A 13,265-nucleotide genomic window follows, 5' to 3' on the forward strand; every position below is an offset into this window, starting at 1 on the left:
ATGTTTATTCTTGGACCTTCTTAAAAGTGATCTTACTATCCACATGAATGCACAGTAGAGGAAGGGTGCACAGATCTTCCTTTCTGATAATAAGGATTGATTTACTTATATAAATGTAGACTGAGCAAAAAAAACTGTTATTGACTTCAGAGCGTTCTTGCCTGTTCGTGGACTTAACACACATTAGTGTTACTTTTTTCACTACCAGTTGTTAGGGCTCCTTCTGCATGCTTTAGTTTCGAACAGTCCCTTGCCATTGAATAGGGTTCTTATCACCTCCAACTAGAGCTCGGTTTCTCAACTTGGACTTTTGGTATTGTTTTAAAAACATTCACCACTGCATCTGTGCTTTCCGGCTCACTGAGACATATGATTTGCTGGCCCCTACCACCCGAAGGAAGCATTAGATAGGGACAACAAACAGTGAGATAGTTTAGGTTTTAACATACATAAAGATAGCAGATTTGTACCTGCAGGTCTTATCCATGGGCTGGTACCGTTCACTTACATTTGACACATACCTGCCTCTGTCAGTCTTGCAATCTAGTTTTCCACATGCGGCTTTCGGAATCTGCACACGTGACTAGATGATTTTCCCATTGGCCATTCAAATTATGTCTACTGTTAGCCACAATAACACTATCTAGTGGTTGCAAACTAACGGCTCCTATGAATGAATGTTTATTTTCAGTTTATTAAACATGAAATACATTTCATAAAGTCAGAATCCAGTTCTTATCCAGCAAAACATAGGCCGTTTCCCCTTCAGTAGAAGGCATTGATCATAAGGCACTACAAAACCATGTGTGAATAAGTTCCAGGCACTTGCTACATTTCAGACTCGGGTTCTGAAATAAGTGCATTATTGAATTAATTTTGTTCAGAACTCTATGTGTGATATATGCCTTAAGTACTTTTATCAATTGATTTAGCTTAACTGTGAGAAAATTTCTTAAGAAGCGTATGGTTACCCAGCAGTATGTCTGGTGGGTAGTGTTGTTTACCACTGGCACCACTTTGGAGACTTGACTCTATCCATTGATGGCAAAGTGAATCGGTCCACGCTTTACTTCTGGAGGTAATACGAATTAGAAACTTAGATATGGCATGAACCTCCAATTAGTGCAGTTATTCCAAATAGGAATAAGAATTTACTGTACAAAAAATTAGAAATACACAAAAGAAAACCAAAGATACCAGAACCTTCTGGGGTGACACATTTTTCAAAATGTATGCATCGTTTTTATGCTCTAGACTTTACTTAATGTTGGGCCAAATTGCCTATGTTCTTCTACTAGGAAGCGTTCATGGTTTTATCGTAAGTCTTTAGAGGTCGCCTTGTCCATTGAGGAGAGGAGCCTGACATTGAAAAGCAGTCCACCAAGTTGTATATGATATGTCGTGCTATTACCCTAACATCTCTGCTGCTCCGGGTACAAGGTTAGGCATTAGGGGTTGACACCAGCACCCTAATCAGGAAAAGGGGCCCCCACCCAGACACCCACAGGACCCAAAGTCTCAAGAATTTGCAATGGGTCAGGGAAATTTAGGGACAGTCATTCACAACAGCTACAGATTCCAATATCTCTGGAACGGAAAGCACTGTAAACTTGATACCCCCATTCCCAGAATAAAGACGTCTGCCTACCATGGGAAACATCCTTTAGAATCCAGTTGTAACCACGTAGTGCCTTTACCACCCAGCCTTTCCAACGCAAATCTTTACCACACAAATCTTTACTGCTCAAATCTTCATCATGCATATGCCTTTACCATGCATGGTAAGTATAGTGTGTGTAGCGTGTGTATATACATCACTGAAAAAGATAGGTTAAAGTGATGTTATAGTTAGGTGAATTTGTCAGTGACAACAATAAAGTTTTGAACTAAAAAATAACAGAAATTCAAGAGTTATAGTTAACAGTGCTTACTATAACGTGCGCCCCCGCCATGCACTGCCTATGACCTCACATATGACATCACTCATGACATGTTCATAAGCCCGTTCATAAGCAGTGCATGACGGGCGCAAGTAATAGTTAGTGATGCTGACTATAACTGGTGAATTCCTGTGTTTTATTTTTGTTCAAAATGTTAATGTTGTCAGTGACAAATTCACCTAACTATAACGTTACTTAAACCTTTGTTTTTTTTTGTTAATTTTCAATTGTTTTTTGGAAGAAAAAAACAGATAATTGTATTACACCTAACTATAACCTTACTTTAACGTTCGTTTTTTTTCTCCAGTGAATTTCTAGTTTTTTTTTTTAAGTAAAGTAATACTTAATTAGCATAATTAAATGCAACCCCCCATCGTGCACAGTCTGAGGCCAAGTCCTGCAGCTTCAGCTGTACTCAGTTCGGAGTTGGCCAAAGGGCCTGGCCCTGGGGACCTTATCCCCCAGGGCCAATTTTTAGTTAATTAAAGGGGAGAGGGGTAGCTCCTGTGGGCAGGCTAACTGCTGTGTACCGGTGTGGACACCCTGTGACTTAGCTGCTGAGTCGGCCCTGGGGCTATTAATGGCTCAGGAAGGGGAGCCGCAAGACCCCCCTCCCTTAAAGGATTCGGCCCCCAGGGGTGGGCTCTCTGGGGCATTTTCAGGCATGGGGTGTAAAGATGCTTGGGCCACCAACCCATTTTGTGCATTTTCTGCCCTTGGGGTGAGCTCCTTGGGGTCTTTAGAGGCTTTAGAAGGGGGTCCATGCGGCTCCTTCCCCATAAAAATCAGTGTTGGCCCCAGATGTGGGCACCCCGGAGCCTCTTGATGCCCGGGGGGTGGGGGGGAGTGTGTGGCCCTTCACCCTATAAAATATTAATGTTCGGCTTTGGGTGGGTTCCCTGGGACCTCTCAAGGCCTCATGGCCCCACTCCCCTTTTTGTGCATTTTAGGCCCCACAGTGGACTCCCCTGACCTTCAGAGTCTCGGGGGAAGGGGCCCATGAGGCCCCCATAAAATTAATGTCAGCCCTGGTAGTTGGCTCCCCGGGGCCTCTTGAGGCACTGGGAGGGGGGATGCTTGGCCCCCATCCCTGTCTGAACACAGCTATGGGGTAATCTATCCAGGGTTTATACTTAATAAATGCATTTTGACCTCCATTTCTTTTTGGCCCACCCGGGGGTGGGGGATGGGTGGAGGATGGTTCCTCTGGGCCCTGCACGCCAGAGGATCAGGGTGTCCCCACCCTGCCCCATATATCTTTTTTTGTATTCAAGTATTTGAGGACAGGGGACTAATTCCCCGAGTTCTGTAATGGCTGCCTGTAAAATTTTTCTCATGTTGCTGGCAGCGTTTGCTCTTGCGGAAGTCTGACTCTTGGGAGCGAGAAGGCCCAAGGGAGATAAAGCTCCCTGGGCCAATCAGAACACTCTGTTTTTAAATTGGCCCTCCCGGGAGAGTCTCAGAGAGAGTCTCGCAAGCCCAACTGCCAAAATATGCAATTATTTTTTACTTTTAATATTTAATATCCCAAAAACTACTGAACAGGTGTACACCACATCACACAAAGCACAGCCTTCAAGCTTCCTACCAAATTTATTTATTTTACTCATTGAAATGTGTTGCTTATCTCCTCCTCTAGTGAATAGTACATGTATTTATTTTTCTACTTGGTGTCCAAATAATTTTGTTTTTAAATTTAGTATTATCTAATCCTGCCTGAATCATGGATAAATTGTACTTGTCTAGCTTTTATGAGTTTTTATCTCGAATAAAGCGAATTTGACTGACTGTGTTGCAATAGCTGTGCTAAAAATGCAGATAAGGTACTACTTAACGAACATGAGCTTCAATGGTGCATTCTAAACTTAAGGTGATGGATACTTCTCTTACACCATAGTGAATTCCCTGATATCCTCAGTGGTTTACCCATGTTTGCGGAACTTTACTTTAGGCAAACAGGCACACACAATGTATTCCTTTTTATGTACACATTATTTGCAGTCATTTGTAGTGCAGTTTCAGACCCAGCAGGGCAGCAGAGTGTTTCTCTAAGTAGAAGTAAATGTGTAGAACACATTTACCAGATTATACTTAAAACACAGAACGTACATTTTTAAAAGTTTAGCGAAGCAGAATAAAATAGGATGTATTAAAAGATTGTACAAAATATTAAAACCTTATTAAAACATTATACAAAATAATGAGACAAAATATCCCAAAAACTACTGAACAGATGTACACCACATCACACAAAGCACAGCCTTCAAGCTTCCTACCAAATTTGGTGTAATTCCATTCAGCAGTTTTGCTTTAGCCTTGTCTAAAGAACTCTATGGAAAATGAATAGGGATTGTGCCTTTTGGGACCCCCCTCCCCCTTGTTTCTCTGTCACACTTTTTTTAAACGTTTGAGACAATCCCTCAAATGGCTCAAAGTTATTAGCAAGCCAAAAACGCTCCATCTTTGGAAAAGCAGACCTTAATATAACTACCTAGTGGCGACCGCCAGTAGGTAGTATATATGGGTTTTGGGGTAGGTATGGGTATAGGGTGAGTATAGGGTGATAAGTGTTGTTTTAGGGTTTAGGGGTGGGCAAGAGTATTGGGGTGGAAGGGTGTTTTTTATGGTTAAGAGTGTGGTAGGGGTATAGGGTTGAAAAGGTATTTTAGCGTTTAGGGGTAGGTAAAGGCATCTGGTATTAAGAGATGTTTAGGGTTTAGGGGTCTGTAGGGGTAAAGGGAGGTAAGGGTATTTTTCAGGGTTATGGAGTGGGTAGGGGCATGTGTCGGTAAGGGTATTTTTGGGGTGGCTGAGAGTATTTGCTTGTAAGGGTGGTTTTAGGGTTTAGGGGTTGATAGAGATATAGGGTGGTAAGGGATTTTTTAGGATTTAGTGGTGGGCAGGGGTATAGGTAAGGGTATTTTCAGGGTTTATGTTTGGATGGGGGCATGGGTTGGTAAGGGAATTTGTAAGGTTTTAGGGGGGGCTATGGTTAATGAGTTGTAAAGGTGGTTTTAGGGATTGATACCTGTATGGGTTGTAGGTGTATTTTACGGTGTAGGGGTAGGTAAGGGCATAGGGTAATAAGTGTCTAAGGTTGCTCCTAGTTTTTAAGGGAAGACAGTGGCAGCAGGGTTCTCTCTTTAGTAAAGCATTTCTTCAGTATGCAGAGTCTCCTCTTGAAGTCCAGCTGAATATAAAGTCTTTCGACCAAGAGCATGAGAATTTAATTCTACTTTGAGGCCCGTCTTGGAAAGCAAGAAACAACCAAAGAGTACATGTGCAGAGTCTCCTCTCAAAGTCCAGCTGAATATAAAGTATTTGACCAAGAGCATGGAAATCGAATTCTTCTTTGGGGCTACTCCTGGAAAGCAAGAAACAACCAGAGTGTGCATTTTGCTTACATTCAACCTCTTCCTGCATTAACAAGGAATAAATTGTACAGTCTTTCGGGCACATGCATCATTGCTTTTTGCATTCGCAAACGGTGTGAATCCGAAAAATCGGCCGTTTGCGAATGCAAAAATCATTTTTGGGATGCATCAAACTTTTGTGCACAATTCGCATTTTTTTGCATTTCTAAAAAATGCGAATGCATTTAAGGAATCGCATTTGTGCGATTCCTTAAATGCAATGCATAATTTTTTTTTAAATTGCGAATTTGGAAATTGGAAGTGCAAATTAACACGAGGTTGACCCTCGTGTTAATTTGCGAAAATTTTTAAAAAAGCAAAAAAATTCATTTTTTAAACTTGCATGTTACAGACACACATGTCCTTAGGACATGTGTGTGTGAAACATTCACTTAAAAATACATTTCAGGGGTGCAGGGGGGGGTCCTTTGGACCCCCCCCCTGCACCCATGGAATGCATGAACATTATGCGAATTCTAATTTGCTAATTCGCAATTCCCATTAATTCCTATGGGCCTTTTGGCCCATAGGAATCAATGGGAAATGCGAATTAGCAAATTAGAATTCGCATAATATTTGCGATTCGGTAAAAAATGTGATTTTTACCGAATCGCAAATATTATGAGAAAATATTCATGCATCCTGTTTTGCGAATTCCAAATTGCGATTCGCTATTTTTCGCAATTTGGAATTCGCAAACGGCCGGGATGATGCATGTCGGGGTTTGTCCTTTCCTTCCTAGTTTTAGCAGGCAGACTGGGGGAGTTTAGCCTGGGTCATGATAAGCCAAGGTGGTTTGTTGATTCAAGTCCTGTGGCCGTCTCCGCATTTCCAGTTTAGCAGGTGATTGATAGTACAACAGATGAAAGTGGGGGAAGGGTAGGTTGCAGTATAGGGAAGAGAACCGCATGAGGCACCTATATATTTGGAATAGGGACAAAGAAACATAAGATATGCAAGTTGTCATGTTTTCTGAGGATGATGACAACCTACAGGGAAGCCACACTCACATGTTGTGTCCGCAATGAGGGCACATGTCAACCTGTGCTTGAACTCCTTTTCCTCTAATATATTCCACAAACCACTGCACACTACACAGACTCTAGTGAACCAAAGAATCCATTTGTGGAAGATCGGTTGGATTTTATAGCGATGTGACAACAAGGCCCAATCCCCTCCAATGCTACTGGGAAAAAGGCCTTTACTCCTAAGTCCATAACATGCTATCCCTAACAGCCAGTCACCGTATAGCTTGGTATATTGATGAAAAGCCACCCTTGACTATGAGTAGGGGTACAATTAGAGATCGGCACCTAATGGGCGGAATCAAGTTGCTTTTCTCAATGTTATTTAGAATAATAGTGCAGAATCTTTTAGAATCTGAAACTTTTGATTCCAAGTTGTTGGAGTTGAGGCTATATTCACTCTCTTTTCCAGAATACCACTAAAAGATATTTGCAATGCACTAAGATGTTGGATGACGCCTTCGTCTGGCACTCTACAGCCCCGATTTTCAGTCCAAAGTGGAGTCAACAGGAGGACTAGCAGTGCTTCAAAGCTTGTTCTCTTAGTTGAACTTCCTTCTCCTGTACCACTAAAACTGCTTTGTTGGTGTTAAGTCAAGCATATTACTCTATAAAACTACTAGCAGCCCGTCCCGACGTTGTCCGGGTATGAATTGCTGCCGGCCAGTAGTATATTGTTTTGTAGGATTTCGTTTTGATAGCATTTCTTATCTGTGACAGGCCTGTGAAATGCTCCGATTCACAGTGCACTGCTGATGCACTTAAGAGTGCGCGTTCAGTAGTGTGTGAACTCGAGTTTCCCTACTTTATTTTTCCTTGCAATATTATATAGCGCGAAATCGACAACATGGCATGAGCACAATTTACGTTACAGAAGAACACATTCATTTGTGGTAGGCACGGGGAGACAAAGCGATTTGCCTGGAATCACAGCATGTTGAGCTGATGCCGAGATTCGAACGTAGCTCCCCAGCTGTAAAGTTCGCAATTCTAGAACTTGTGGCGGGAGGTGTGTCTAAAAGTGTATAACGGTGCTGGCCATCAATGAGAGAGACCTGTGCATTTTTCAAATAGGTGGTGAAAAAATATGAGTATGATGCTGGAGATGTGGGCCGCCGTGCTACCAATGTACTTACCGGGGGAGGGTAAACACCCATTATTCCGCAACTTTTTTTCCGCATACCATCACTCCGCATACTTTCATTACGAAAGTACCATGACTCCGCAATGCCATTATAACGCATGGCATTACATTTTATATGCTTTTACCACGCATACATTTACACCGAAATTCGTTGTAAATGCATGAATGGTAAAAGCATGTTTTTTTTTAATGTTTGGATAAGGTAAGTATGGGTATAGGGGTATATGTTTTGGGGTACTGAGGTATATGTTTTGGGGTGTTTGGGTATTTTAAGGGTTCAGATATAGTTTTAGGTTTTGGGGTACAGGGTTACTTTTAGTGTTCAGGGCGAGGTTTGGGTTTTGGGGTACAGGGGTATTTTAAGGGTTCAGGGCTAGGTTTGGGTTTTGGGGTACAGGGGTATTTTAGGGTTCAGGGGTAGGTTTGGGTTTTGAGGTACAGTGGTATTTTTAGGGTTCAGGGCTAGGTTTGGGTTTTGGGGTACAGGGATATTTTTAGGGTTCAGGGGGTAGGTGTGGGTTTTGAGGTACAGGGGTATTTATAGGGTTCAGGGCTAGGTTTGGGTTTTGGGGTACAGGGGTATTTTTAGGGTTTAGGGATAGGTTTGGGTTTTGGGGTACAGGGTATATTTATAGGGTTAAGATGGGGTAGTGTTTAAGGGTGTTGGGGTATTTTAAGGAGTAAGGGTGGGTTATGATTATGGGGTGCAGGGGTATTTAAAGGGAGCAGAGTGGGATTAGCACACGATATGAGACATGGCATGAAGGGCGGAACGTACCACATGCCCCCAGCGTTTGTCACGTTCCCAGCACACGCCCACAGCACACCGCAGACTCGCCCACAAGGGACTACTTTGCTGGCACGGTTCTTTTACCTTTTAAATGTATATGGTGGGCGTCTGCATAGCCTATGTCCTTCTGCTGCAACTGCCCTTTCCAACGCTGTATTGGGAGTTGTGATTGGTGCTGTGGTTCCTGAGATTACCCGCCTCAAAGGTTTGGGCTCTCTCTTTATTATATTAGTACTAGCAGCCCGTCCCGACGTTGTCCGGGTATGAAATAGAATGTGTGTAATGTGTGTATTCAGATATGGTCATTCGCGTGTTCCCCCGCTTGAGGCCCAGCTGCAGCCCTGGTTGATGTTAGCAGGTGCGTGTCCCCCCGCTTGAGGCCCAGCTGCAGCCCTGGTTCATGTTAGCAGGCGCATGTAATTAGTGTAGTGATCCGCCGCCTGAGCCCGGCTACAGCCTGGCTGATGTTAGCAGGCACGTGTAATTTGGTTTAATGTGATAGTTCAGTAACACTGCGCATGAGAGGCTGCAGTAATTGTCCCCGCAGACACGCTCAGTCGCGTGTGCCCCCGCTTGAGGGCCAGCAGCGACTGTCAAACAATTAGAATTGTGTGAGTCTTGAATGATTGTTTCCCGTTGTTCTTATTTTTTTATGACCCACACCGACGCTCTTCGGCCCAAGTGCTTTTTAGACTCACCCAGGCCAAGCCACACACTACGTTCGGCCCTTTCAGACGCACCCAGGCCAAGGCACACACTGCATTCGGCACCCCCAGTATGTGTGAGACGACGGGCAGTCCCCCAAGGGAGTCTTGCGAATGGTTACTTACACCGATTCGAGGTGAACGCCTTTGTGACGCTCCCAGCACATGGCCACAGCAGACGATCTGATTAATGTACGACCCAGATGGCATGAAGTGCGGAATGTAGCACATGCCCCCAGCATTTGTCACGCCCCCAGCGTGCCCCTTGATGCGGCGCAATTGCGTAATTGGCGCTTCACATGGCATGAAGGGAGGACACACGCCCACAGTGCGGGCACACGCACACAGAGTTTGTCACGGCCCCAGCGTGTCACGCCCCCAGCATGCCCCTTGATGTGGGGCAATTACGACTCACATGGAATGAAGGGCGGAACATACCACACGCCCCTAGCGTTTGTCACGCCCCCAGCACACGCCCTCAAGGGACTGCTTTGCTGGCACGGTTCTTTTACCTTTTAAATGTATATGGTGGCCGTCTGCATAGACTATGTCCTTCTGCTGCAACTGCCCCTTCCAACGCTGTATTAGGTGTTGTGCTGTGGTTACTGAGATTACCTGCCGCAACGGTTTGGGCTCTCTCTTTATAACATTAGTATATATATATATATATATATATATATATATATATATATATATATATATATCCCTCAGTTCCTTTTCGCCGGAATTTGCAGCGCTCTCTCGCCGGTTCGTAAATCCCCGCGGCAGAACCACGCCATATTTAAATCCACAACCAATTCCCCCAGCTGGGAGAAAAACGGGACGAACTCGTGTTTGTCTTCACTTATGTGATTTTTTATTTAATCCTCACAGCATGGAGTTTCTCAAGCAGGCAGGCACAAATCTACGCGTTTCGGGATAGCATATCCCTTGTTCACGATCAATTTGGCTCCAGGCTCTCAGTCTCAATATAGTGAGTCACATTAATACATAATTTCCTGTTTGATGTTATTTTGGCCTTCGGCCTTCTGGATGATGTAGTTTTTTGCTATTTTTTTAATACATTATTTTGTCCGTCTGCATAGCCTATGTCCTTCTGCTGCAACTGCCCTTTCCAACGCTGTATTGGGTGTTGTGATTGGTGCTGTGTTTACTGAGATTACCCACCTCAAAGATTTGGGCTCTCTCTTTATAATATTAGTATGGATGGATTGGTGCTGAAGAAGAAAGTTACTTAGCTGTATCTACGGTTCTCCTGTGTTTGGTATTTTTTGTACTTTCTCATTCAACCCACCCTCCTCTGATTACATGAGGTTCTTGATATTGCTGAAGCCTCAGGTGGTAGTTTAGCTCAGGGTCCACTTCACTGACCAGAGTTTGGGATGTGGATCGACTACAAGTAACATATGTCTGTTTTCAATGGTATACAAGTACAAATGTACACTGCTTTATAAACATTAACTACAGAGCATACCCAGCCTGATGACGAGGACTAATTCTGGCATGTGAATTTAGGAAAGATACAAACCCTTGAGAAATGTAGTTATGTTATGTTATGTTATATTTAATTTGTAGAGCGCACGGCTACTTGGGAGTGTCCCGGCGCTAGCTTCCAAAATAGAGAAATGCCCGCACAACTGATTAAAAAGCAGAGTTTTAAGTTTCTTCCTAAACAACAGTGGATATTGAATACTCCTTAAGGCTAAAGACAACAGGTTCCAGGCCAGACCAGCCCTGCGCACAAAGGAATTACCTCCCAGACGCTGGCGTTTAAACTTCGGGGTCTGCATCAGCAGTAGAGCAGAGGACCGAAGCTGTCTCCCTGGCACGTGGAAGGAAAATCTCTTCTGCAGGTAAATGGGTCCTGTGCCATACAGGGCCCGATGCGCTATGGTCAGCATTTTAAATTTCAGGTGCGATTCCACTGGGAGCCAGTGCCGGCCGCGCAGATGTGGCCCAACACTGTCCCTGGGAGACATACCCCCGAGAAGTCTAACTGCAGAGTTTTGGACCACTTGTAAATTTTTTACCAGGGACCCCGGACCACCGACCAAAAGGGCATTGGCGTAGTCCAGATGAGATAGAATTAACGCACGGACCACTGTCTCTCTGGAAGTGATAGGCAAGAAAGGGAGAAGCTTCCTCAGACTCTTAAGCAAGCCAAAGCAGGTTTCTGATAGTTTCTTCACATGCGTTATAAAGTTCAAATTTTCGTCAAACCAGACGCCAAGATTTTTAACGGCTCCAGTAATTTCAGAGGGATGTGGGAAGCCTGGAGGCCAAAACCTATCTCTGAAATCCGAGGGAAAGGAGCCAAACAGCAGAACCTCGGACTTACCCTCATTACATTTCAGCTGGGCCATGGCCAACCAGTGAAAAACTGAAGATAGGCAGTGTTGAGCCATCTCCACGGCGACCTCCCCCTTGGGCCAAGTAAACAGCAACAGTTATAGGTAAGTAATTGTTTTCTGTCTCGATTTATTTAGACTTCCGGAGCCACAATAATTGTTTAGGGGTTGCCAGGGCTTTATGGTCATTACAGTTATTCTTACACTAGTAATGTATTGATCTTGCATAGGTATGACCTTACATATTAGAGATGTTACATTTTATAAAATCGTGTAGCTCAACACAGTCTCTACTTCACCACACACAGGGCACTAAAACTCTTCTACTTTAGCACATCGCACTAAGGTTTCTTTCATTTTTTTTGCTCTTATAAATATATTTAATTTACTTTGTTATTTTTTGTTTTAGACCGAGGGACCAGACCAATGTGCCATGCCTGAAGACCTGGTGAGTGATTGAACTGCTATTCAAATGTTTGTACACGTTTTGGAGCGATAAGGATATATTGACATTTTGGCCCTCTTTTAGAGTTTGAAAGGAACTGAAAATCCTCTAATTTGTGGAAGAAACTCTAAATACTGAGTAGAATACACCAGCTACATTTTCTTGCCAATCTGTGGTGGAGGAAATTCAACCAGATGATTCTACTCCTATTTTAAGCTTTCCCAAGAAACCAGTGGATTTTGTGTTGCACCACCCTCAAACGAGGCACTTTGATTCAACTGTCCAGCTGCTCATAAATTTCCAGGCAATCAATTCTTACAATCTCAGGAAATTATATTTACGTTTCTTGACTTTCTTCCAACTGCTGCTTCTTCTTACATTCCATCTAAGTACTATAATCGACCTGTCTTTCTACAGTAGATTGTGAATTTACATTTCAGTACCCCTTCCAATACCCTTCAAAAACCTACATGCTGATTGCTCTTAATTTGCCCGATATTTACTCCTGCATCACATTTCAAGGTTGTTTCTCTTTCAGATTGTATATTTCATCTGCCCATACATGAAATCACTATTTAGTAACCGGATGCATAACATCTTTTTTAAATACGAGTTTAAGGGGTGGGGCTGACTGGAGACCAATGTAGCCACTCTCTCCATGGGCTGCTGTTGAAGGCCTGCTTTTCTGGTGCAGTTCTATTCAGCTCTGAGTTCTGTGGAGTGTAAACTTTGGTGGTAGAAGATGGTATGTAGCAATGGAGCTGTTGGTACCTTTTGATGACTGGCCCTCAGAGGAATGCAGAGGAGTTCCTAACCCTTTTCTTGGCACTGGTGTCATGACCCCTTGAGTGTGAAAACCCAGTGGTAGCAAGGATGATAGCTGTGCATGCCTGGGTTGGGGTGGGGGAGGTCAGTGAGTAGGCCCCAAGAACTGGTGAAAGAAAACTCTTTGATGGGCATTTATGAGGAAGAATGCTATTTATAGGTACATTAGCTGAAGAAGTGGAGCAATAATGAGACGTATACCCTACCAGGTGTAGTACAGGTGGATGGATGGGTGAGCAGAAAGGTCAGTGATCCAACAATCACTGGCTTGACCTAAGTTTCATTGGGATCAGGTGCACACTGTGGGCTTAAGTGAAACCCTGGCTGAAGAGTGTCACCCGCCTTCACCCTAGTATTCAGCACAGGCAGGCACACACATCACTGAGAGTTTTGGTCTGTTACTGAGTGTCATCGATGGAATGGCAGATAGGTGGAGAGACAACGAAGAAGGGTTTTTTAAGCACTGCACTTCAACCACCAAAAGTCAGCAGGACATTCCTGAAGAATCTTATAAGCTTTCAGAGCTGACCAAAGGAGAGAAGATGTGAAATAATCGATTTTTGTCTTTCATAATGATTTAAATTTAAAAGAAGTCATGGAGGAGATAAATTCCAAGATTCAAGTCTTCAAA

General features: G+C 43.6%; 1 protein-coding gene across 4 annotated transcripts in view; it reads left to right on the top strand.

Moving 5' to 3' along the window:
* Window positions 1-13,265, top strand: part of KDM1B (lysine demethylase 1B) — a 631,262-nt gene that overhangs the window by 170,356 nt on the left and 447,641 nt on the right. For all 4 annotated transcript variants that reach the window (XM_078687981.1, XM_078687979.1, XM_078687980.1 and 1 more), the window contains one exon: window positions 11,774-11,812. In XM_078687981.1, coding sequence (XP_078544107.1) covers window positions 11,774-11,812 — 39 coding nt within the window. The remainder of the gene's footprint in view (window positions 1-11,773; window positions 11,813-13,265) is intronic.

The sequence above is a fragment of the Lissotriton helveticus genome, chromosome 4_1, assembly GCF_964261635.1.
Source record: "Lissotriton helveticus chromosome 4_1, aLisHel1.1, whole genome shotgun sequence".
Lineage (NCBI taxonomy): Eukaryota > Metazoa > Chordata > Amphibia > Caudata > Salamandridae > Lissotriton > Lissotriton helveticus.